We start from the raw sequence: 26,786 nt of genomic DNA, 5'->3' as shown, positions 1-26,786 counted from the left end.
TATTTATTCTAAATGAGCAAATGAATACAGTGTGAACATAGAAAGAGACATGCCTGAACACATTCTTGATAAAAGTTGTATAAATTAATGCCAGCATCCTTTGGATTAACAGTTAACTATGAGAAGATAATGCTGAATAGAACTACATAAGCTTTAAATGTGTTACTGCTAACAATACAGCAAGCATAAGCCTGATGTAACATTCTAAATTTGAACAGAGAAAAACATGGTCATGGTCAAAAACATGGTCATGGTCACTGTTGACTAAAAGCAGTTCCAACAAGCCAAAATGTCTCCATATGGTGCCTAGTTTATTCCTCTTCTTTTCTGGAAAACATCCAGATTTCTTTGGCCTTCTAGCTCTTTCATCCTCATCACCTTGTTTAAGTCAGCCCTCAGCTACAAAGGTTGGTTCAGAAAATGCATATGAGAGATTAACGACGGGGCATTTGGATGCCAACTGATATCAGCTTAGCATGTAGCTCCATACTAAACATTAACTCTGCTTCTTTAGTACAGACCTGTTATGAGAACTCACTTCCCCACATTGTATGCAAAGACCAGCCCATGTATCCTTTCAATGGCTCTGTACTGAGGCTTCGTATTCCTGCATGTTGTTTGTAGTGATGTGCTGCCTCCCTCGATTTGTTATAAACACGCTTTTAAAATGACATGAAGATATACTGTCTAGCAAATAAATCTTCTGAAGGTTGAATTATATTCACAACAAAATTATGAATTATGAGAAAATCATGATGTGCAATTGGCAGAAAAGCTAGTTCCAAGAGCTGGATTCTTTTAAGAATTATAGAAACAAACTCCTGCTTGAGAGAAAGTTTGCTGTTTTGGGTCCATTTGTTGTTGTTGTTTTAAAAGATGCTGAGCGTATACAAAGTACTCACCCTTTGGATTTTTTACCTTTTTATTGATTTTATAACTCACTAGTAGTCAATATAATTTGGATTTTTGACAAAAAAAAGAAACCAAACCAAACCAAAAACAAAAACACTCCTCTAAAGACAAAGTGAAAATAGATTTCTACAAAGGAATGTCAGTTAAATAAAAATATTTCAGGTAAAACACGTGCATAAATATTTAACCCCTTCAAGTCAGTATTTAGTAGATGTACCTTTGACTGCAATCACAGCTCTGAGTCTGTGTGGATAGGTCTAAATCTGCAATTTAACCTTTTATTGCAAAACTGCTCACGCTCTGTCAGGTTGTCTTTAAATCTTTTCTGTGGCTGTCGCTGCTTGCCCCGGTCATTGTCTACCTGGAAAATAAATCCCCTCCTGCGCTGTAGTTCTCATGCAGACTGAATAAGATTGTCTTCAGAATTTTCCTATATTCTGCCACATTCATTTCATCCGCAACCTTTACAAGCCCTCCAGAGCTGGTTACTGAGAAGCATCCCCACAGCATGATGCTGCCACCACCTTGCTTAACAGTGGGGATGGTGTTTTTGGTGATGTGCAGTGTTTGGTGTCCGTCAAACAAAGTGTCTTGTTTGATGACCAAGAAGCACCATTTTGGTCTCATCAGACCAAAGAACCATGGAGTCTCCCACATGCCTTTTGATGAAGTCTAGTTGAGGCTTAACGTGAGTTTTCTTCAACAGTGGCTTTCTCTTTGCCACTCTCCCATAAAGCATCGACTGGTGAAGAATCTGGACAACAGTCGTGTGCAGAGTCTCTTCCATCTCAGCTGCTGAAGCTTGTAACTCCTTCAGAGTAGTCTTAGGCATCTTGGTGGTCTCTCTCACTAGTCTCCTTCTTGCATGGTAACCCAGTTTGTGAGGATGGCCTGATCTGGGCAGATTTATGCATGTGCCATGTTCCTTCCATTTCTTGATGATGAATTTAACTGAACCCCAGGGGACACAGGTTTCTTTATACTACAACCACTTGAAACACATTTACTGCTCTCAGGTGATCCCTGTTTCACTAATTGTGAGATTACTAGCACCAGTTGGCTGGACCTCTGCTGAAATAGATCAATCATTTGAAGGGGTTGTATATTTATGCAGTCACTTATTTTACATTACATATTTATCTAATTAACATTATTTTGAAGAAATCATTTTTTGCTTGGACACTAAAAGTTTTTTTTCATTATTTTTGTTAAATTTAACATAATTAATTTATAAAATCAATAAAAAATGGTAAAACATCCGAGAGGTGAATACTTTTCATAGGCACTGTAAAAAAAAAAAGGCAAAATGGTCCCAAATTAAAAGTGGTTTGGGAGAGACAAAAGACTGTCTCTTCTTACTGAGTTGAAAAAAATAATCCCGATCTCTTAGAAAAACCACAATTCTCATCACTTTGAGCAAGGCTATAGACGCAAAGCCGTATTTTCACTCCCTGACTACAGCAGATCATGACAGTTAACAGGGGGGTCTCTAATGTGTAGTACCTCTCCTTACACAACCAATCCAGTCCAGATAAAAGCATCCCACACCACTCCTGAATTAATCTCTGTGCTATCGTATATCAAACTGTTTCCAGTATGCACTCAGGTGTGTCAGCATGAAGCAAACAATTACCACTTGGTATCAGAATGCCCAAAATGGATAAAAATCCCTGTTAATGTATTGTGTAAATGGGGTAAGAGAGGCTATAAAGTTATTTACAATCAGTATGTCTGGATCTTTGGCTGGATGAGGCACTGAGCTGCAGACTCAGGGCTGATCCTTTATAGGATCAACAGTTCTTGGGGATTCATCAACATAAAATTGTTCTCAAGTTGAAGCTCGCCAAACAAACAACCAACCATTGTGCCAGTTTTTGACATTTAGACTCATTTCAGGAGCTTGATGAGGAATTCACTGGCAAACACTCCAACAACCAGGAGAACAATCATAAAGAATAATGTGAAGCCACGGCGTAAAACCAGCTGAGTTACGGATAGAACATTTCCCACTGTAGTGGTAGTAGACTTATTCTGGTCTGGAATATGCCCCTCTGGGTCCTTGTCGCCCTCTGCATTCTCATACGTAGATTCAGTAGCACTGCCCTCAGCCTGGTTGTGATTCGAATCTGGGAGTTTGATGGAGAGTCTTTAGTCAAAACACAAAGCTTTAACACAAAGATATTTCAGTTAGTGTCAGAAATTACCTATATTTTCCACCCTGGTCATCTCTTTTCCTTCTTTGACCTGCACACCTGCTCTCACAAGAGCCTGTCACACACATTAAAGAACTGTTATTTTCTAAAAACATATTGAGGCAACGTTAAAAGCATCATTTTGATTAGCTGAGATCTGTTGGTATGCACCTCATCAACTGCCTTCTTCCAGTCGAGTTTGCAGACTAATATGACGAAGAAAAGGGACTGCATGAACACACAGATGACAAGTCCTGTCCATAGGCCTACACAAAAATAGGAGAAGAGCGTTCATTTGAAACTGTAAAGCAGGAAAAATAAAAACATAGCAGAGAATGAAAGGCAGTAGTTAGTTACTCCCACCTATGATGCCCATTTTTGCCGCAAACATGAGGGACACACCGATAGGAAACCCAATGAAGTAATATCCCACCAGGTTACACAGAGCACCAATCAGCTGCTTCCCTACTCCTCTGAGAACGCCTCCAGTCACACCCTGGTGATATCAGAGGATAGATCAGTTCATACTCTCCACATCTTAGTAAAACATCTGATGCCATAAGGACTGGGAAAAAAAGGATTCTCACCGCAACTGCATCAAACACATGCATGAAACAAAATATGATCATGACGTCGGCAACTCTCTGCAAAATTTCTCTGAAAAACATACAGACAGAGATTATTCATGTACAAAGTTTAAAGTTTTTAGTGAAGTACAAGAGGGACATTTATTTTCTTTCACATGATCACCAGTAAACTTTGGTTATCGCTGGAAAAATAAAACAATATCATTTCATAAATGAAATGTACATATTATAATGGAAAAACAGATTGGAAAGATAGCTTTAAGTCACAATTTGTGGGTTCTAGCCCTTTCCAAACAGCAACAAGCAGGTTTCCAATTCAAAATATAAAAAACATAAAAGTTTGTTCAAAGGCAGTTTGCACTATAAGCCAACATGTGACAGGCCACGCCCACTAAAGATGGCACAACAGAATTTAAATTATTCTTGCTCCCAGAGCATGTGCACCAATTTTGATGAAATTCTGTCCTCCCAGTTGAAGAGCTACACATTGTTTGGTATTTTTGGTGCCCCCTGTTGGTAAGGATCAAATTATATTGGTAGGCTTATTCTCTGACTCACTCCATAGATATTTCCCTAGATTTATGATAACTGGAAAATGGCCATTTTCCTACTAAACCATGCGTCACTCGAAGGCTGGTCAATAACTTCAAAACAAAATATAAAGATTAGAATCAGGTTTATTGTCAGGCATCTTTTCACATACAAGGAATTTGACTTGGTGTCTTGGCTAAAAAACAAAAACAAAAACAAAACAAAAAAAAACAGAAGAACTAAAATAAAAAAGAGGATATAAAAACAGCAGAGCTTCTGCTGGCATGGGACTCAAATAGATTAATATATAAAAATGTATTGACACTATATAAAGACAAAATATAGAGACAAAAAGTATGTACAAGATGCAACTGTATGATATTTAGAAGGTGCAAAAGAGGAGCTATACAAGGCGACAAAGTGCAGGTCTGTTAGTGATTAAGTTATAGTGCAATTGACTAAAGGAGGAAAACACGCAAACAAAAGATAGAGCCTGGATGTGTTAATGTAATGTATAAAGTCCCTTTAACCAAGCATCATTTCTATTGCTGGCTTATTATTATAATGTTATTGTGGCATATTAAATGTCTTTTTAAATGTTATCTTTCACTGAATACTAAAATCTGTGTATTCTTTTTGGCAGTCTTACAATACATAAAAAATGAGATAAATAAATGCTTCAATATCATTGACTATTAATTGAGACACTGACTATTATTAAGACAGAAATGATACAAGACTGATTTCAAAAAAGACAGAAGAAATAAACAAACAAGATTATTAATTTTTCATAAAAATGAAATATTAAGAAGTATGTTCAATGTTTGATTCTGTCATCGTGCTGTACAAGAAATAAGAACATTTTTCCCATTAAAGGCTAATTCTGTATAGGGGTCCTTGGCACGGCAAAGTCCGGGAACTTCTGTTGCAGTCTATGAGCTGAACTTATTTGTCAATTTCAAGTCAATCCAACTTAGGGTGTGACGGGCATGACCTTTCATCAATAGCTTTTTCCCCTTAATGACAGCCCCACCATCTGACTGATTGGGTTTACATTTCTCAGAAAGTTAATCTACAGGATTTCCAATTATACTGGCAATTTTAGGTCTTCTTGCACATTCTATTTCATGGTTATTTGAGAATTTTCAGCTAAGAAACAAAATAATAATAATAAACTAACACAAAAACACTCAGAATCTGCCCCTACACCTATGGAGGCCTGAACCCTAATAAAGTCTATTGATAAATTTCTGCTTAGGGATTCTGTAGTTTCTTTAAATGGGGTTAATTAATAATTTCTGTAGAGAAATATTTGTATACAAAAAGTCTGTACATGATAAATAAGTAAAATAAATTGCAAAAACTGCAAGTTGACATGACCTTGCACTGATAAATGATCAAATTATTTGGACACAAGTAGAGGATCACGTTTGCACAACATTTGGTGATTCTTTTTTTCTAACTGAGATTTAACTTCCAGATTTAGATTTAAAAGTTAACTTGTGACTAGATAGCGTAAAGCAGACCTTAACTGGCCACAATAAAAAGCAGCTCTGATTCTTTGTGCGAGCATGAAGCCGATGAGCTCAGTTTATGTATCAAAGTCTGATCAGTGTTGTGAGAGCAAGCCTGCTCTGTCACGTGGACTGAACTCTGCTCTGGTCAAACAACTGAATGAATCTGTTCATGAGAGAAACCAGAATATCTCATTTAAAAGAGTTACTTACTCTTCTGATGTAAAAATGTATCCAATAACATTTCTGGAGATGCTGAGACCAGCTCCAATGAAACATGCAAATATAACTGCAATATAAACAAAAACAAAATAAAGAAATACAGTTATTCATCCACTTACAGTCTACACAAATATTATGAGCAATGTATAAAAACTACAGTGCCTATAAAAAGTTCTGACCCCCTTAGATGTTTTACCCTTTTATTGATTTTATTAATCAATCATGGTCAAAATAATTTGGCATTTTTTGACCCAAAAACTTACAAAAAAATCTTTAATGTCAAAGTAAAAACAAATTGCTACAAAGTAATATTAATGAAATACAAACATGTAAAATAAGCGACTGCATAAATATAAAGAATTCTGTGTCCGGAAGGTCCAGTCACTGGTTAATCAGTATTCATGGCTACCATTACACCACGAAGACAAAAGAACACTCCCAGCAAAAGAAAAGGCTATTGAAAAGCATATGCCAGGGGATGGATACAAAAAATTTCAAATGTATTGAACTTCCCCTGGAGTTCAGTTAAATCTTTCATCGAGAAATGGAAGGAATATGGCACATGTGTAAATCTGCATACACAAACTGAGTGACTGTGCAAGAAGGAGACTAGTAAGAGAGGCCACCAAGACACCTACGACTGCTCTGAAGGAGTTACAAGCTTCAGCAGCTGAGATGGGAGGGACTCTGCAGACAACAACTGTTGTTTTGGTTCTTCACAAGCTAAAGCTTTTTGAGAGAGTGGCACAAGTTCACCAAAAGTTATGGTGGAGACATTATGGCCAAGTGGAAGAAAGTTCTTTGGTCTGATGAGACCAACATGGTGACTTTTGGCTATCAGACAGCACACCATCCCCAATGTGAAGCACGGTGGTGGCAGCATCATGCTGTGGGGATACTTCTCGACTGCCAGCCCTAGTAGGCTTGCAAAGCTAGGGGGTAAAATGAATGCGGCAAAATATAGGAAAATCCTGGAGGAAAATCATATTCAGTCTGCAAGAAAACCACAGCTTCAGGGGGTTTTTTTCAACAAAGCCAAATTATATTGACCATGACTGATTTCTGAGATCAATAAAAGGGGAATAAAGTGGAAAATACTTCTTGTTTAACTGTGGACTAAGCGGTAGGAAGAGCCAATCTGTTAAAATACAGAACATCAGAATCTCCTTATTACATTAGACAAATAGACTAACTTTTGCTCATTTAAAGCCACCACATAACTACAGCTCCTTGTATTAGCTTACTAATTGCATTGAACAAATCTTCTACTGCCAGGATTCTGATCACTGAATGCAACTGTTGACTGTCAAAGATACAAATGTTCAAAGCCCCTTCATAGAAAGATGAAAAAGTCAGGGCTTGAGACTTGAATAAAGAATTCAGGCTCAAAATCTTGGCAAAATCAACTCTAAGATATGTTTCTGACAGTTACATAAAGATAACCAAAGCCATAAAAACTAGGGTGGGTTTCTGTCTAATCAAGAGAGAGAAAACCAGGAGAGGCAGGACTATAGTGATGTTATCTTCAAAGCTCTGAGTATAAAAGAAAAACAATCAGACTGCTGCAGCTCATCTAGAGCAGCATACAGTCCTTATAAACATCAGGAGAGTGAAGACCAATATACTGCTATAGAAATCCCCGTATCGGATACATGTTTGTGGAAGTGCATACAGTATGCTTTGAAGCTTTTTGGCCTTACAGGTCATCTGGGAGAAGTTTACTCAGTGTTCCCAGGATCAAAACCAAGGAAAAGGAAGAACCCTTCAGTTTCTTTGCCCCCCGCCAGAGGAACAAACTTGCTACATTCCTGAGGTCTGCTTAAACTACAACTTATTGACTTCAGTCCCTTCATGTTTTGCTAATGTTGTTCAGTAAAGTGGGCACACTCCTCCTTTTAAAGTCACTATTATAATATTTTTAAGGCTGTGCATATCATGACAGTGTTAGTCTTAGATATAAAATTAGTTTAAGGCATTAAGGATGGTGTGCAATATCTGCAATACTTCTTACAGGTACAGATGATGGGGACTTTGGAGGAAAGCTTAGCCTGCTCTACATCTCCTGCACCAAGGGCATTCCCAACCCGAACACTGGCGGCACCAGCAAACCCCAACGGTAACTGTGGGAAAAAAATAGAAACATCATTACCTACAGTAAATCAAGGTGAAGTCTATTCATAAAATGTGAACATACAATAAATATGAAGTTTAAGCATTTATAATAAAACATATGAATAAAACACAAACAGGGTTTACCATGTAAGCTACAACAGCCAGCTCATACACTATAGACTGAGCTCCAAGCTCAGCCTCACTGATCACTCCAGCAAGAAACCCTCCCATTTCAAACAACCACCACTCCAGACACAGCATCAGCATACTGGGGATAGCAAGCTGGACAAAAGGTCCCCATTCCTGCAGACAGTCCAGGGACCAACCTGTGAGTCAGAGTCGGACAGGTTATGTCTATTTATGTGGAAACAGTTATTCTCACAAAGTCAAATCACAAAATTGAAACAGAATTAACATAGCATCAGTTTGCTTGATAAATTCTACCAATAAGATTTGATTTATTCAATATCACACAAGATAAGGTGTTGTACTGAATATCAGCTCTGCCATGAGCATGCCAAGGCTGCAGTCTGAGTGCAAAAGATAACTATAGACCATATATAGACCATATAACCATTTTTTGATTATCCTTTTATAGTGTCCAGGCTTATTTTTTTTGTTGAGCTTAATCTCAGATTTTAGAGTTAGTTTTGGTAAAGACAGTGGTGAGCAGCTTGTGTTTTTTTACAGACTGTACATGCACTTCAAAGTATGATACCAGCAGCTAACAGCACAGCTAATGACACTGAAGCTAAAAGCCAGGTGTGTTGAGGAGAGACATTAAGACTCTGACTGGCCTGAATAAATACTTTATTCTCTGCTGAGCAAATTTAAGTTTCCCCTTGTAAAAAAAATATGACATGACAACCACTCTTATGTAATGATGGAGAAACAGAAGTGTAGTGTCCTGTATTGACAAGGTTTTGCTAAATAGTTTCGCTCCCATGTTACCACTCGTCAGTGCACAACATTTCATGTGTCAAATGGTTGAAGCAGAAGTGATGGGCTGTCCTTCATCGAGAGCACAGCCAGGCTGAGAGTTTGTTACTTTACTGCATTTGTGACCCAGAATACTCCTCTGTGCCATGAGTATTCAACATGAGGTGTGATTCTAAGCAAAGTAAAAAACTATAGTAATGTGTACAGAATTATTGATGTAGACATTTTAATTTACCCCCAAAGAGAAAGAAAATGCACTGTTTTTAAAAGATACACTTCAATGTGTGATAAAATCACACTGAGAGAGTTAAAAAGTAACACGACTAGAGAGTTAAAATATTAACACTTTCCTTCGTGTAAATTTAACTCTGAACCTATGAGAATTACATAAATGTGGGCGACGTGTTAAATTTTCACACTGTGGGGGTTGAAGCAACACTGCTGATTTTTCTGTGTAAAGGAACACTGCTAAGTGTAAACAAGAGTCAATTTTTTACACTGTTAAGCGTCAATAATGACACTAAATTAGTGTTAAGGTACCAATTTTCTAAAAACTGTCCAATCAACACTATAAATTGGATCCATATAGACAATGTAATTGTGTCAGCATCAACTCCAACAGCTTTAATCTGATGACACAAATTTTTTTCTGTGTACAATTTGAAAAAAGAAGCTTATAAAAGGTCACTTTTCTGGTAATTTAAAACTGGAAAATTTTAAATTTTAAATTGCATTGGGCAAAGTGGGTGCAATATCTTAAACCTTTGATGCCTCATTTTGTGACATTACACAGTGAGGGAGCGCTGGTTTAGTTAATTTTTCAGTGATCATGTCCCTTTTTTCTTCTTCACGTAAGAATACACAAACACATGATCATTTGCAAATTGGAAGATGAAACTGCCACTTTTTCTTATATCATTATTATTATTTATTCTTTTTTCTTTTCATTATTATTTTTTTTTTTCTTTTCTTTTCCTGTATCACTTTCTCTCTGGATGCATATAGTTACCTTTTCCTGGCTATTCTAAATAGCCAAAAAAGTGTCCAAAAATGCATGTCAACAGATATGACAAAGACCTAGACTTTGGATTAACATATGCAGAGGTTTGTTGGAATGTTTAATTATGCATAATCTTGTGGTACTGTACCATTTCATTTTCTTATCTGTAAATGTAAAAGACTGTATCACTGGACAATAAAAAATAAATGAAAAAATAAATAAAAAAGAATCTTATAAGCTTTGTGAGTGAGAAAAGTGGGAGAAAAATCAAGAAAATCTTCCTGTAGGACTCTCCTAATAATTTATGAATATCCCTTATGCCCCATTTCTTACCATGTCATGAGAGTGACAAAAAGGAAAACAGAAACAGGGTGATGGGGTAAAGTGGTGCGTCACCTCATGGTAGTTGTGGACTGTTAGGACACTGAAGTAGGGACCCTTGATATCATGCTGATTTTCTCCCTGACACTCGCTGACATTGCATGTTGTTATGACATGCTTTTGTACTCTAAATCAGAACTCATAGAAATCCTCTTAGAAGATATACTCAGAACTGTTATATAAAATGAGACATTTTCAAATCCTTCAGGTGTGTTTTAGCTTTCATGAAGCAGGCTTGAATTAAAAAGATTCATCTGAATTAATGATGACAGCACAAACTGTTAGCTGCGATGATTTGAAGTCAGATTGTTGAACTGGTTGCACATTGTTGCCAAACTTATAAAACAGCCTTTGGACATTTAAAGGGTTCCTCGTCTACCTGCGTCATAATTCTAACTTCTCACCTACACAGTTATAGAGAGCGACTATTTAGTCAAACATTACACACAGGAATGTTCAGTGTCATGCTCACTAAATGTTGTTTAGCAACTAAGACTTGAATGATGAGAGAGGCTGAAATTACAAGACAAGAATGAGCTCTGACGTATTGTGAGGAAATAATAGATTTACATCAACTTTAAGTTCAGATATCTGAATAAAAGTTTGAGAATGGCTGACCTCCCCATGTGGCCTTGTGCAGACCCCTCCAGCAGATGTAAACATACAAAACCACAGCCAGCAAATACTGAGAGATGGCGTTGGCTGCTGCAGATCCACTGTTTAAAAAAAACGATGAACAAAAAGAAAATATTTTAAGGAAGAGCAAAGCTGAAACAGGGAAAAAGGCCAGTACAATTCACTTGTTGGCAACAAGTTCTTAAATCCATTTTCCATTTAGTCCTAATGACTATATGATACTATAAGATAAAATATTGCATTACTCTGCACAGCGATATCAAGACCTCAATCACATTAAAACAGCACCTTTACACCTTTCATCTAATCAACCAATCACATTGCAGAAATCAGTACATTTAGGCATGTAGACATGATCAACAAGTTCTGCTGAAATCCAAACTGAGCATCAGAATGAGGAGAAAAGGGATTTAAGTGACTTTAAACTCATCACAGCAGGCATAGCCTAAAGACAGTCCATTGTCCAGTTTAGTGAGCTCAGGTTTCTCCATTCTCCACTGAGTAAAGCTTTGAGAAGATTGTGCATAATAATCCTAGTGAATCAGCAGTTTGTGAGATACTCAGACCAGACCAGCATCTGGTTCCAATAACCAAGGCACATCCAGAGTCACTTAAGTTACCTTTCATCTAACTGTTCTGATGCTTGGTGTGAACTTTAGCATATTGTCTAGACCATGTCTGCATGCCTAAATGCTTAGGTTGCTGCCATGTGATTGGCCGATCAGATATTTACCAGCATCTGAACAGGTATACCTAATGAAGTAATCGGTAGTGAGAACAAAAAAAAAAAAAAACTTCTCTTGATAAAATACAGTGCCATGATAAAGTATTTGCCCCTTTCTGATTCCTTTGTTTTTTGCATTTTTATCACACTTAAATGTTTCAGATCACCAAATCTATTTTCATATTTTACAAAGACAACCCAAGTAAATATAAAATGCAGTGTTTGGATGATTATTTAATTTTTTAAGGGGAGGAGCATACCTATCTGGCCCTGTGTGAAAAAGTAATTGCCCCCCTAGACGTAATAACTGGTTGTGCCACCCTTGGCAGCAATAACGGAAATCAAGCGTTTGTGATAACTGGTGATGGGTCTTTCTCATTGCTGTGGAGGAATGTTGGCCCACTCTTCTTCACAGAATTGTTTTAACTCAGCCATACTGGAGGGTTTTCCAGCATGAACTGCCCATTTAAGGCCACACCACAGCATCTCAAATGGATTTAAGTCCAGACTTTGACTTTGACCACTTCAAAACCTTAATTTTGTTTATTTTGAGCCACTCAGAGGTGGACTTTCTGGTATGTTTTGTATTGTTGTCCTGCTGCATAACCCAAGAGCACTTGAGCTTGAGGGCAGAAACTGATGGCTGGACAGTTACCTTAAGGATTTTCTGGTAGGCAGCAGAATTCATTGTTCCATCAATCACAGCAAGTGGTCCAGGTCCTGAAGCAGCAAAGCAGCCCCAGACATCACACTGCCACCACCATATTTGACTGTTGGCATGATGTTTTTTTTTTTTTAAAATCAGATACTGTGTTATTTTTACTCCAGATGTAATGGACCACTCACCTTCCTAAAAGTTCAACTTTTTGTCTCGTCAGTTCACAGAATATTTCTCCAAAAGTCTTGAGGGATCATTGAGATGTTTTGCGGCAAATGTGAGACGAGCCTTTGTGTTCTTTTTTGTCAGCAGTGGTTTTGGTCTTGGAACTCTTCCATGATGCCATTTTTGCCCCATGTGTTCCTGAAGTCATGAACTCTAACCTTAACTAAGGCCAGTAAGGCCTGCAGTTCTTTGGATGTGGTTCTGGGTTCTTTGTGACCTCCTGGATGAGTCCTCATTGCATTCTTGGAGTCATTTTGTTTGGTCGACCACTCCTGGGAAGGTTCACCACTGTTAAAAGTTTTCTCCAATGGTGGATAATGGCTCTGACTGTGGTTCGCTGGAGTCCCAAAACCTTGGAAATGGCTTTGTAACCTTTTCTAGACTACTAGTTTTCAATCACTTTGTTTTTCATTTGTTCTTGAATTTCTTTGGATCATGGCATGATGTGTTTCATTTTGAGATCTTGTAGCCTACTTCACTTTGTCTGACAGCTTCTATTTAAGTGATTTCTTGATTCAACAAATCCGTTGGTAATCAGGCCTGGGTGTGGCCTGGGAAATTAAACACAGCTTTCCAAAAACTGTGCTTAATCACAGTTAAATCATGATTTAACAAGGGGGGTAATTACTTTAATACATAGGGCCAGATAGGTTTGGAATTTTTTGCCCCCTTAAAAAATTAAATAATCATTCAGAAACTGCATTTTGTATTTACTTGGGTTGTCTTTGTGAAATACAAAAATTAGTTTGATGATCTGAAACATTTAAGTGTGATAAATGTGCAAAACATCTGGAATCAGAGAGGGGGCAAATAATTTTTCCGGCACTGTACATGTATAATCAAGCAGAAAATTTCCCGTAGTTTCTAAATGGTGACGTCATTTCAAGCATCACTTGCAACAAGTGTGACAAAGCATCACTGCTAAGCACGAGTTCATGCTCTATACAATTGGAAAGCCACAAATAAGAACACAAAGTAAAAAAATGCCTTCTGTGTACCTTTGCAATAAAATTCTCTATATAAACATCAGTGGTATATTAAACTTTTCCCTCTACAATTAATTAAGAACCATAAAACTTAATTTGATAGCAAAGGCTGTATTTACTCTGGTCTATGAAATTACCCTGCCTTCATTTGGGACAGCCATTAGTACTAGATGGGCTTTTAATTATTTCAAATAAAACTTGTGCATTTTTGTCTTTCTTGGACAGATGTTGAAGTTTACCTCTGTGTCTTATTGTGTTTTCTCCTTATTACTGATCCAAAAACCACTTCAACATTTAGTGCATAGAGCCTCTAATTGAAACCTGCCTTTGTTTGTCAAAACATGTTGTAACACCAGGCTAGTAAAAGGGACTAGGTTGTACATTAGGCTGGGATTTATATTTTAGGTAGTCTTAGTCGCTGTAATGATTTCATGCCATATCTAAATTAAAAAAAGACAGTCAATAACAAGACAGAGGTCATGTACAACTTACGCAACACCCAAATCCAGAATGTGGAGCAAGATGTAGTTGACTATTGCATTGAATACATTCCCGATTGCTCCAGTTATAACCTGAGGCCATATTATTCCCTGTAACCAGAAAACAAGCAGAAATCACTAGAATTATCAATAACTTAAGTCTCATCATTCATTTTAAAAGATGTGCTTATTATACCTGATTTTGCAGATACCTTCCTTGCAGCTGGTACATAAAGGCTGCCTAGGGAAGAAAGCAGGTCTTTTTATCATATATACTTGCAGAAACTTTTTTTAGGTGCATGTCTAAAATTCTTTTGATTGCTGAACAGAGGGGTTTAAATGCATCAAACTCACTGGCAGTGCAGGCATGAAGATCTTCACATACAGCTGGGAGAGGCTTCATGGAGAGAGACAGTAAAAACAAAGATCTTTGTTTGATTGTGAGGTTGAAACATTTAACTGTTCTTTATATTGCAAATATAACGCACAATGCACAATGAACACAATGATCACTGCTTTGGTCTACATCTAAATCAGTGAATGAAACTTCATTTGTCAAAGACAAAAATGACAAACTCAACTTTTTCAGCTTCATAAATAATACATTTAACAAACTGTGGATGCCTTTTACTGATAACATCTACCACTTAGGTTGTCATACTTTCACTGTTATCACAGGATGCTGGGTTAAGTGTAATACAAACTAAATTTAATTGTGCAAACCTGCAAAGGTTCTACCCACCCAGCAGAAGTTAGCTGAAAAGACGTTAAAAAATGTCTCCACTTACGCCTTAACAATGTCTAGATTTAATTAAAAAGTGAAAGGTGAATAGCTGCAATTTTAAAGTTGTTGAAAAGACGTCTCTATAAAGACGTCGCCGTAATATGGTCAAAATGCTTGAAACCATGTACTAAATACTACACACCACTACTACATATTCAAACATACTGAAGACTGCACTCTAAGATATAGGTTAGTGACCATTGGCAAGTAAATATAATTTAACAAAAATAAACATTAAGGATGTAGAGTATTATCAGAATATATAGGGATGTACAGGAGTGGAACTTTGATCTGATACGCCGATATTTACAAAATAATTTTAGCTGATACCTATGTTTATACTAATATTTATATATATATCTAAATGTAGTTCAGACCTAAAAATTCAGTCCTTGAAATACACAATTTAAAGTTTGAAGATAAACAAATTAACAAATTTAAGTCCTTAAAACGTTCTTTAAAGTGTAAGGAATGATTATGAAAAAAGAAAAACGACTTCTGCTAATGTACACTATATGGACAAAAGTATTTGGCTGCCTGACCGTTACACCAGCAGGGACAGTAAAAACGCTGTATTCAAATACATGGATTTTAATAAGGAGTTGCCTACCCTTTTGCAATTCTAACAGTCTCCACTCTTCTTGAAAGGGTTCCTACTCGATTTTGAAGAGTTTCTGTGGGAATTTGTGCCCATTCATTCCCTAGAGCATTAATGAGGTCAGGCAATAATGTTGAACAACAAGGCCTGGCTCGCAATTTCCATCCCAGTTCATCCCAAAGATGCTGAGTGAGGTAGATGTTAGGGCTCTGGGCAGGCCAGTCAAGTTCTTCAGCACTGAATTCATCAAACCATGTCTTTATAGGGGCACAGTCATGTTGGAAAATAAAGTGGCCTTCCCCAAACTGTAGTCACAAAGCTGGAAGCATAGCATTGTCCAAAATGTCTTGGTAAGCTGAAGGATTAAGATTGCCCTTCACTGGTGGTTCACTGGTAGTCGAGTGGTTAAGGCGCGCGCCATGTACGCAGGTGACCTGGGTTGGTATCTGGCCCATGGCACTATTTCCTGCATGTCTCTCCCCACTCTCTTCTCTGTTTCCGACTCTATCCACTGTCCTATCTAATAAAGGCCAGAAATAAATCTTAAAAAAAAAAAAAAAAAAGATTGCCCTTCGCTGATAGGAGATAAGGGGCCTAGCCCAAACCCTGAAAAACAGCCCCATACCATTATCTCTCCTCCACCAAACTTCGCAGTTGGCACAGCGCAGTCCACCAGGCATCCACCAAACCCAGACTCACCCATCTGACTGCCATTCAGAGGTTTGCCACTCCGCAGAACACTTTCCCACTGCTACATAATCCAAAGTTGGCGTGCTTTACACCCCTCCATCCAGTGATTCACACTGGACTTAGTGATGTGAGACTTGCATGCAGCTGCTTACTCATGGAAATCCATTCCATGATGCTCCTGCCACACAGTGCTTACACCAAAGCCTGTGGAAGTTCAGAACTTCTCAGCTATGGAATCAGCAGAGTGTTGGCGACTTTTACACACCTTTTAACGTGGTCTTCGGCTTCGTGGCTGAGTTACTGTTGTTCCTAAATACTTCCACTTTCCTATTATAACACTTACGGTTGACTGTGGAATATCCAGCAGGGATAAAATTTCACAAACTGTTTTTTGCAAGGGTGACATCCACCACAGTACCTCACTTGAAGAGCTCTTCAGAGCGACCCATTTAGTATCGGTGTAGAGATACTATATTTAGTATAGGTGTGGCCAAATCACTTTTTCCAAACAGCAGGTCTGAGATTTTTAAAGCCAAAATATGGGTTGTAAATATCAGCATTGTTCTGATTCCTATACCAGGATCATAAATCTGTCCGATACTGCTGAAAATGCAGGTATTGGTATCAGCAAGTACACGTTATTAATTATTTTCTTCAGTCATCCTCATTCTTTCAAATTATTAAGTGTGTTTAAAGGACTGAAGTTTCTTTTGTCATCCTGAAACATTAAAGTGTGTTTCAAGGACTGAGGTATCAATATCAGTGTGGGCTAAAATGGATTTTGGAATATTATTAATTCATGTATGGGTAAAAATCCAACATTGTGCATCGCTTAAGTAACTTATATTAATTATTGATACAAGTGTGAAGCTAATTGAGAGTTATTTCATCACATTAAAAACACTTAGTTGCAGTACAGTGGCTTTTATTTCTATGCAGATTGTTGGCTGGCCGGGGAACTCCACTATTGGATTATCTGAAAGCTGAAATGCATTGTGGGGCAGTTTAGTATGATATTAAGACCAGAGTGCTCCCATTGTATGCATCAAAATCTGGCCAATGTAGTATAGATCCAGGGAATTCTCAAATACGAAATTGCATATGAATTTGTAATGTAATACATACTCAATATCACATTGATAGTATGAATAGTGTGAAAGTACAGCATGTGTTTCTGGACACAGTAGCAGAGATGCTGAATTATTACCCTTATTTCAGTCCTAAAATCTTAAATGCCAACGGTTTGTACTTCTAGATAAAGCCTGATATACAGCATTTGCAGTAAATGAGTCACAAAACATGTCTGTAGTTTTGGGGATTAATGATTACAGACCTGGCAACCTCTGGGCTCTGCTTGACAGCAAGTAGAATGGGTTCAGTGTTGATGAGGATGGCCCAGCAGGGGAAACAGGCCAATAACAGAATCAGAATCCCCCTCTGGAGAATTACACCAACACGCTTCAGGTTACCGCTCCCATATGTCTGCATGAAACATGTGGACAGATCCTTCAATAAGCACAGCTGGATAGCGCTAATCTTACCAATAACCAAGGGTATGACTGCTCGAGAAAACTAACTTGATACAAAAGCTCATGACAGAGTTGTTTTACAGCAAACCCCAGGACAACCTGGGAACTTGGCTGTAACTGTTTTTGTGCATGTAAGATGAACACAGTGAAAGAACATCCTCTGGTAAGGAATACCTGGGATATGAGGGTGTCACAAGTTAATGACAAACCGGTGCCAATGGAAATACCCGTAACATTCACTACCTGCAATTAGAAAGTACAACTTAGGGAAAAAAATACTGACATTTGAAAGACAGATGATTTGACTCTAAGTGTAGGCAGTTAGAAATCAGAAGAACAGAAGACTTACCGCTATTGATAATGATACTCCTGCTAGTTCTGTTTTTCCCAAGTGACCACAGAACACAGTGCTCACGAAACTGATCATAAAAACCATCAGCTGGGAAATGACCTGCAGTACAAAAACAAACAAAGTCTCTTCTACAGATTCAGAAATCATAAAGGTCAGACTAGGGCTGGGCAATAAAACAATCTTGAAAGTAAATCATATTAAAAAATGAGAGTGAATATATTGGTACAGATCTAATAGCCAATAGTAAACCAACAGTAAGACAGCAGCAACAGTGTGTTTATTTGCTAAAGTAGGAGTTCATGTTTAATGTGCAACTCCAGAAAGTGGACATTAACTGTTCATGAGAAAATACATTAAAATTATTGTCACAAATGATGGAAGACTGAACCCCCTCGGTACTGAAATCATGGAAAGAAGGCACTGCTGACCAAAAACGGTAGAAAGACTTCAATGTTCAAGAGCAACAGCTTCGTTGTAGGACATCCTGTGAGATGCCTCCATTATTGCCTTAAACTGCATTATTTGATGTTTTAACAGCTTTAATTGCCAGGTCCACTGGTTCTAAAGACGCCATGACCTCTGCAAATAATTTGGCCCCTTGTGAAAGGATAACTGGGATGAAATTATAAGACACCTCGTGGATGGTGAAAAGCGAAGTAATCATTTCCCAGAATAAGCTGAGATCCAAGGAACAAGTTAAACTGTGTTGGCAGCTGCTTGGCTTTCAGCGCCTGGTGATGAGATGTGTCTGATTTAAAGCTTCTCAAAGACACTGATTTTTCTAATGAGAAACTCCTGCAGATTCAATTAAACACTCACAGTACAGAAGAAAAATATTCTAAAGCTTGGCCATTATCAGGACACCTCTCAATATGACAGCTTTATCACACTGTGATAAACATTGGTATTAATTATCATGAGAAGTATATTGTTTTCCTCAAGAGCGACTGCATTTGTCTAGCTGTATAATTTCAGCTGTATTTATGTTTATGCAAAGCTTAAATCGTTAGTGTTAGTTGACAGAGTGTTCTAGCAATTGTGAACAACTGTTAATACCGAAGGCAAAATAAACCAACTGAATTAAAAAGTGGTGCAAAATGTCTGCAACTGTCTGTTCCAGTTAGTATGGATTCCCTTTGTGTGTATTCTACAGATCATACGATGTATTTTTAAGTCATACGCTAGCGATAAAATTAATTAGTTCAGTTTTGCAGTTTTCTCGGATTATTCTTTGAATATTCCACTGGACTCTGATTTGAGGGCTGCATTGAGAGTGTAAAGCAAATCTTGCTGGCAGAAGCAGTCAGAAAATCCCTTAAGGGCTCAGGTGGTCCCTGCTAGTGCTCACAATGATGGAACTAACAAATGATGAAAGAGAAAGATTAACGTTGGTTTTTGCATCACAAAACAAGGCAACTCTGACATTTGGACAATCTTATCAATTACAAATAAGAAAGTGATTGCTGATAGACAAGAAATAGACTTGCTTTGTTGCAGCAAAAAAATCTGAAATACAAAGGGCATCTGAAATCTGAAACATGAGTTTTGCTCCAGACAACAGGGTTTTTCTGCCTTCTGATTTTGGAGGTTACCACTCTGGCCTGTACAACTAGCAGATGTCTTTTCTCAACTACTCAATTACAAGATATCTTAAAATTGTCATGAAAAGTGTGTGATCCATAACCTGCCTTGGAAAAGCTGTGAGCCTGATTTACATAAGGACTGTACAGCTTCAGTGCCAGCTAAAACTGTGCAAATGACTCAAAAATACATTGTATGAGTTGTAGAATTCACACAAAGGGAATCCATAGCTGAGTGGAACAAACAGTTGCAGACATGTTGCACCACTTTTTTAATTTAGATGGTTTATTTTGCCTTCGGTATTAACAATTTTTCACAATTACTAAGACACTCTCCAATTCTCTGAACCAAACGGTCATTTTCTTAAACTAAACTTAGTAGCTTTGAAGGCACTACGCCTATAACGGACTTCAAACAAGCGCAAGGGAGAAACTTAGACCTACGTATATTTTAGATGATTCCTACTTGTTAACTATTCTACTTTAGTTTGTAATCGCTATTGGCCTTTATTCAATGACAATTTTGTGCTTCGTGAAGTTCTAACAAAATAATAATACTAATTACAGCATGAACTAACTACATACACAGTGCGGGGAAGCTTTAACACCCCCTGCAGTGTCAATTTAAAGTCAGTTTACATCACATTACGTAGGCTAAACTTCTGCAGGTTTATCATACATAGTACACAAAGTACAGCCGATGTCAGTGATGTGCGTTTCAATTCACTCTTACCACTGGTCCCGCTAGTTTGAAAAGCTGCACGAGCTCATTCCGGTATACTGGCGGGATGAGTCCTCTCGTGCTCTTCAGACAGGAGCAGCAGCCAGGGGAGCTCTGAGAAGAAGTGTCCGCTTCAGCCGCTTTCATATCCTCTCTTATTTCCTCGGTATGTTTCATTTGTGTTTTATAGGAGCCGTCCATGATAGAAAAACTGAAATGCTCTCAGCAGACTGCCAGCACTGGTTACAGGTTTCCCCCTGACAACGACAGTGACAGAGGAGTTAGTAGGCAACAACCACGAAGAGAGCCAGAGGAGGGCTTACGCACGTGCAGCAGGAGTGTCCAGCCAAACCAACCACCGAGTGCAGTTTTGGGGCGTCACGGCCATCTGGTAAATATATAATGTTGCGTTCAAATGTCCGTTAAGAGGTTCGGTTTACCTATTCCTTCTAGCTTATTTAACCTCCTGAGACCCTGCAAGTACAGATGATGACATTGTTAGATTTTTGACTTTCCTACAACCAAAAAAAAAATCCATTTTGCTGTTAGTGTTTTTTTTTTTTTTTTTTTAGATAATTGTCAAGAATTTGCACAAACTTTTTTTGTAATTTGCTCGGGATGTCTTACTTGAAATGTGAGTGGGAAATTTCCTGATAAATTTCCTCAATTTTTATTGATTTTTAAGGGCTTTAATTTGTATCTTTAAGGGATTTTTTGAGTTGTCCATAATTTCAATTGGCTTTTGGGGGGATTTATCAGTAAATTTGGGAAATTTTGTCAGAATTTTTGAGTGGAATTTGCTTTTGAATTTGGAGGAATTTGCCAGAATGTTTTTCCGAAATTTTCATGGAATTTTTGGTGAAAATATAATGCATCAGGCTTTTCAGGAAAGTTTCAGAAATATTTGGGGGTTATCTAAGGATATTTTGGGGTATTTTTAAAGGGATTTTTGGAATGTAACAGAACTTTTTGGTAATTTCTTGAAACTTTTTGGTTATGTCTTGGAAATTTTGGAGAATTTATGGGGCAAAATTTTATGTTTTGGAAATGTTTAATCAATTTAAAGGGAATTCTCCAAGCCCTCCAGAAGTTTTAGTGGAAATTTTACTCCATACCTGGCCTTACTGACTGAACGCTCCCCTACCAACTGGTTGAAACACACTCAAAATGGTTTAAACTACTTCCTACAGTGTGATAGTAACTTGACTTGACACATGGCATGACAATGACAAACATAATCATTTACCCAAAGTGCTTTACAAAATGTTGAAAAAAATGATTGGATATCTCAAAAAAGGTAAAACAGTATGTGGAGATGTATTTTTAATTAAAAAAAAGATCCTTAAGTACAGGTTTCAGCTTATTAGCACCAGGGTAGAGTTTAAGAAGTACAGTGATGAGGCTGCTGTAGTTTTAGTTTTGGTCAAACATGCTGCAGATAGATTTTAAATGAGATGCCCATGCCTGATATCATTTTTTCTAAGTTCTGCAGAAGCCTGTTTAATCATATTTATCCTCCATGACTGAGTGCCCGGAGCGAGTTAAAAATAGATTTTACATTGAGGAGGAACATGTCATAAAACAATGAAATACCACACATAAAAGTGAAAGACGTAACAAGACATGGACGTTTTCCTCCAGTTGCTACAATATAACAAGGAAAGACAATAAATGAAAAGGTAGATAGACGTTTGTGTTTTCCTTACATATGCAACAAAGCAAAAGGAAAACAGGAAGCCAAAAATGGAACAGGATGAGAAAATGAGGTCAATAAAGTCTGAAAGATGAATTATTGAAAGAGTGGACAAGGGCCTGAGAGAAGAGAAGAAAACACTGAAATCAACTATGATCAGTTATAGGTCATAATATAATTAAAACAGATTTATAGCAGGAAAAAAATGTAAGTAGGTAAGTAAACGTCCTAATATTATGAATCAGGCAGGGGTCTGAGGCATCCTCCCGTGCTACAGAGGGGCATCCAGGCCGAGGTGTCTTTTGTAAAGTCTTTTGAGCACAAACTGTTGATCTGATCAGCCCTCTAAGGGTGACACCCTGACCCGGGGGAGGGGGGGTCCACAATAGGTTTAATTGTCTTAAGAATCAAAGCAATCCAGCATTCACATCTGCCTGTGAAAAAGAAGAATGATTTCTTCTAAGTCCTTTCCAAGTAAAATGTGTCTTCCATGGGATCTATTTTAACTGAACTTTTGTGTGATTGGTCTGATTTATCACATAATAAAACCTGCATTGGATTTTGAATATAGCTATAACAATTTATAAAGTTTTATTTTCAGTTCCAGCTTTGACTTCTATGATCATGGAGACAAGTTAACTGAGATTTAACAGTTTCTGTCTCTGTGTCGTGCCTGTTCTTTCCGTAGATTTTATATGTGGTAAATGGAGCGAGCCCTTCCTTCCTTTAGCACAGGGCATGTTCTGCCCCTCCTACAGAAATAGCTCTCACTTTTATTGAAGTGACCAGCAGAGGGAGCCGTGACACATACCTCTGTTACTTTCAAAAGCCAGAGAGAAAAAGATGACAGAAAGGCAGCCTTTGGTTTAAAGAAACAAGGTAGAGTGATCTCTTTTACATGGCTGTGGCTGCACCTCAAGGCACCACGATGATTATGTAATTATTTGAAATCCATGCACAAAGAGGGTTTTATAATTATCATTCAAAGCAACTGTGATTAGGATTTTTTACAATTGTTGAGCAACCCTACTGTTACTATATGCATGATGTTTTAATCATATCCCTTAGTAAAGTGGTTGGGAACCACCTGGGGTCCAGGACCCCCTAAGGGGGCAAAAAAGATCTCTGGGGGCAAGATTTGCAAATATTAAGTAAAATCATGATCAAGCACCTAATAAAGAGTTTATACAATGGTCTTTTAGTAAGAAAAACCTGTTTAGAGCCACTTCCTTAGGGTTTTATCAATGAAACAATTAAATGAATGTTGACTTTTGACAATAATATTTTTAGATTGGGTCTTTGGATGTCTCAGCCTGTTTGGAAAATTAATAGGTGGCGATTTCAGGAAGAATGGATGGGAACCACTGCCTTAGCAGTTAGAAATTGCTTTTTTAAAATTGATTTTGAAAAGTTTTGTTGCACCCGCCAAAGAGTTAGCAGCCCTTACACAGATCTGCAACTTTCAATGTAATAATCCCATAAAAATGATACATTTTCCACAAACATCAATATGGATTTATTTTTAAACACAAGATTTGGATTTTGTGCACCTGTCTCATATGGCAAGGGTTTTACTGAAAAATCAAAATGAAATGAATGCATGATTCAGTCATTTGTAAACAGGTTTTCTGCACTTTAACTTGAGTAGGATATGTATTATTCTAGAACAGAGCTCTTTATCAGGACTTGGTTTTAATCATCACTTTCAGTTTTTAACATGCTAATATAAGTCTAAATGTGTTTTGTATGATTGTGTGCTGAGTTGTGGATGAGTGTTTTTATTTGTTGTTTCTTGTCTTGGAAAGCTGAAACTCCTCTATGCACAACAAAATTACTAGCTACTGATTAATACATAAAATCCCCACATGACCACATAGATCATGTTTCATTTCATATTATATTTGGAGGAAGATATCGGGTCTATGATATTGAAATGTGAAGATTTTCACTTTCATACTAGAGCAAAACAAAAAACCTGAAATGTTCTTTTACATTTGCAGGAAATTAAACGTTCCATTTGTAGTAAGCCAACATTGTTATCTTGTTGGAATTATGTTAAAGTGGTGTGTGGCGTTTCTGGTGTGTTATGTTTGTGGGCTGTTACCTTGGTGGGTCAAGACACCATGACTGCTCCAGTAGCAATATCATTCTGCACAGGCAGCATACCAAACAAACATTAAAAGAAGCCTGGCCTAACAGAAAACTTGTTTTCTTTCAACCACCTGACACTCAAACTATGAATCTATTTAATATCATATAAATAGAATAATATATAATATTTCATCTATTTAAAGTAAGTCTTCTTTCTTATTAATTATTAAATACATTGTTATTATAATATTATCATATTAATTATAGTATGAATTATTTAATATGATTCAATTTAAATGTATTTAATGTTTAATATGTATTAATATAATAATATTTTATATAATGTAAATAACATCAGTTTGGTCTGCATGCAATTGGCTCATAATACAACTGCAACACCACTATCTTCACTATTATGGAATATTCAGGCAAGCAACCTGGTAAACATTTTTCAGTTGGCTCCAAAAGCCTTCTTCATGAAAACATTTTCATCCCTGCACCTCTCACTGCCAGTCAGTCCACAATTCTCATTATATACATTTGTGATGACTGTCTCATTCATACTGTGGAGCCCCATGTTGATGTTTTCTTTACATTTATACAGTTAATATCCTCATCATCTCTTCAGCTAATTCAGAGCTTGGATTTGAAGTGTCAATGGGCGGAGTAGGATAAAAAAAACACCATAGTGGGCTACCTGCACCCTTGGGTGTGATGTTTTTTTTAAACTGTGATAATGATCTGTGAGTACTGAGAATAAGTCAACTCTAGTAATAACTTAGTTCACATTCAGAACTGCAGCTTTAGGTGCCACCACACCAGTGTTAATTTTGTTGACTAAAACTATGACTAAAAATGTTCAATGACAGCCATTTATTACATGAGAAAGACTAGACTAAGACTAACAAAAATAGATCTTTAATGACTAAAACTAGAGTAAAATGTTATTTAGTTTTTGTCTGAAGTTCAAAATCATCATATCTATCAAAATACAGTTCATCCGTAGCTATTCTTCCTCTCAACTAAAGAAAGCAAGGACCCCAGGGTGCATAGAACACACTATTATGATTTGGTACCAGATTTAGGCAAGAGAATAAATGCTTGGACTAAAAGTAAAGACTAAAATGTGAGGATTTTTTTATGGACTTAAACTAGACTGAAATGTTTGGGAGTTTTCGTCAACTAAATCTAGACTAAAAGTAGAAAGGATAGGCATGACTAAAATGTGACTGTAAACCAAAACACATGGAATCTAAAGACTAAGACTGAGACTAATAATAAAAATAGCTGTCAAAATTCACACTGCACCACATGACAAGGCCTTTGTCTCCAAGAGAGACGTGTACCGGAGATGCATGACATGAAGATTCAAGTTTACAAATGTATAAAAAATAAAGAATTAACTGAATGAAAAGGCAGCACATTGTGTGGTCAAAGAATGCTGAAGTACATTGAAATAGCATAAGAGATTTTTTTTTTAAATGAAAGCTTTCATTTATTTTACAGTTTCGGCCACAGCTACAGAGAGGCACTGCAGGTCCAGCAGAGCTGCATACGGCTCCAGAGCCACAGGTTCCTTACTCCTGATCTAGACCATAGCTTTATCTGTGCAAGTAAAAATGCAGGCTGTATGTCTCTTTTCCATTGTCCTCATAGATCCCTGCTTTCATGATGGATGTGTGCTGCTGTCTCTCACTTTTCTTGACTGATGCAGTTTGGTGCCTTTAGTGGTCCACACAGACCAGCCTTAGTGCAGCAGCAGCACCAGTCTAGTTGTGCAGGGCCTTAGAGATGCTTTGTACTCCAGGTGTAATTCACCTAACTGGAATGCATCTGTAGGCAACGACTTGTTTGTTTTCCTGAGGACTTTAAGGATCATGATCTCACTGATTTCATAGATTTAACTAAAACTTTGACAAAATATGTAATTGTTAGGGTTTGAATAAGCAAGCAACACTGGTACCTCACTGCTGTTTGCTTTTACACTCACTCCTGCTCCCACTCTTCAGATTTATTTATGTGCCAAGAGTGTGGAGATTTATGCTCCAACTGCAGTCTTACAAAGGCTGGAGCAATGTGATGTGATAGACGTATTAATGATTTACCATAGCCTGCATATGCATCATCTTTGGTGGGGATTTCTCTGTACAGGAGGGCTTTGTTCTGCTCATTAGCAGCACACAGACTTCTTTAAGTCCAGTAAAAAAAACTCCAGGGAGGAGACTTATTAAAATTGGAGTGTGTCTACAAGATTGAGCTGACTAGCAGACACTGATGTTGGACGGTAATGCCTGGCTTGCAACTGATTTTACATTCCTTTGGAATGTGCAGGGGTCTCAGTTCTGTATTTTCACCTTACCCATCTGATCATGTAATCTATAATGCTGAACCAGCAGTGGTCTGGCCCAGGGACATCACTAGGACTGAAAGACAGGGGGGCTTAGCCCCAGGGGTTGCAGGATTTTATTTTTTTTTTAATCACACCTTAAAAAGCTTTATTAATGAATGTATCACACGTTCTTTATGTATGCAAGATCCACCAGGCACAGCCAGCCTCATATACTGAGGTAGTCCTGTATCCATGCAGCCAGGTGATAGACTCCCACCCTCTCCAGCTTCCTGCTGCATGGTGTTAAAGAACATGACCCTC

General features: G+C 37.5%; 1 protein-coding gene across 1 annotated transcript; it reads right to left on the bottom strand.

The window, feature by feature from the left end:
- Window positions 1-1,880: 1,880 nt before the first annotated feature.
- LOC121508621 (multidrug and toxin extrusion protein 1-like) lies at window positions 1,881-20,636 on the bottom strand. Its single transcript, XM_041785599.1, has 16 exons — window positions 20,365-20,636; window positions 18,049-18,150; window positions 17,874-17,942; window positions 17,504-17,652; window positions 14,453-14,495; window positions 14,295-14,339; window positions 14,112-14,209; window positions 11,009-11,106; window positions 8,215-8,396; window positions 7,970-8,078; window positions 5,950-6,025; window positions 3,692-3,761; window positions 3,468-3,600; window positions 3,276-3,370; window positions 3,117-3,180; window positions 1,881-3,038 (listed from the first exon to the last, which is right to left on the bottom strand). Exons 1-16 carry the CDS (start codon window positions 20,551-20,553, stop codon window positions 2,800-2,802), a joined length of 1,761 nt encoding a protein of 586 aa, XP_041641533.1. The 5' UTR covers window positions 20,554-20,636; the 3' UTR covers window positions 1,881-2,799.
- Window positions 20,637-26,786: the final 6,150 nt, after the last annotated feature.

This window comes from Cheilinus undulatus, linkage group 4 (genome assembly GCF_018320785.1).
Source record: "Cheilinus undulatus linkage group 4, ASM1832078v1, whole genome shotgun sequence".
NCBI lineage: Eukaryota > Metazoa > Chordata > Actinopteri > Labriformes > Labridae > Cheilinus > Cheilinus undulatus.
Note: the sequence above shows the minus strand (reverse complement) of the source record. Positions and strands in the feature narration are given on the sequence as shown.

What these genes read in the sequence shown, in the direction of transcription:
- LOC121508621 (XM_041785599.1), bottom strand. Translation starts at nt 20,553, where the DNA reads ATGGACGGCTCCTATAAAACACAAATGAAACATACCGAGGAAATAAGA. An exon ending in TCTTCATGCCTGCACTGCCA is followed by an intron (nt 14,340 to 14,452) that starts GTGAGTTTGATG and finishes TTTCTTCCCTAG; the next exon opens with GCAGCCTTTATGTACCAGCT. An exon ending in ATTCTGGATTTGGGTGTTGC is followed by an intron (nt 11,107 to 14,111) that starts GTAAGTTGTACA and finishes TTTTTTAAACAG; the next exon opens with TGGATCTGCAGCAGCCAACG.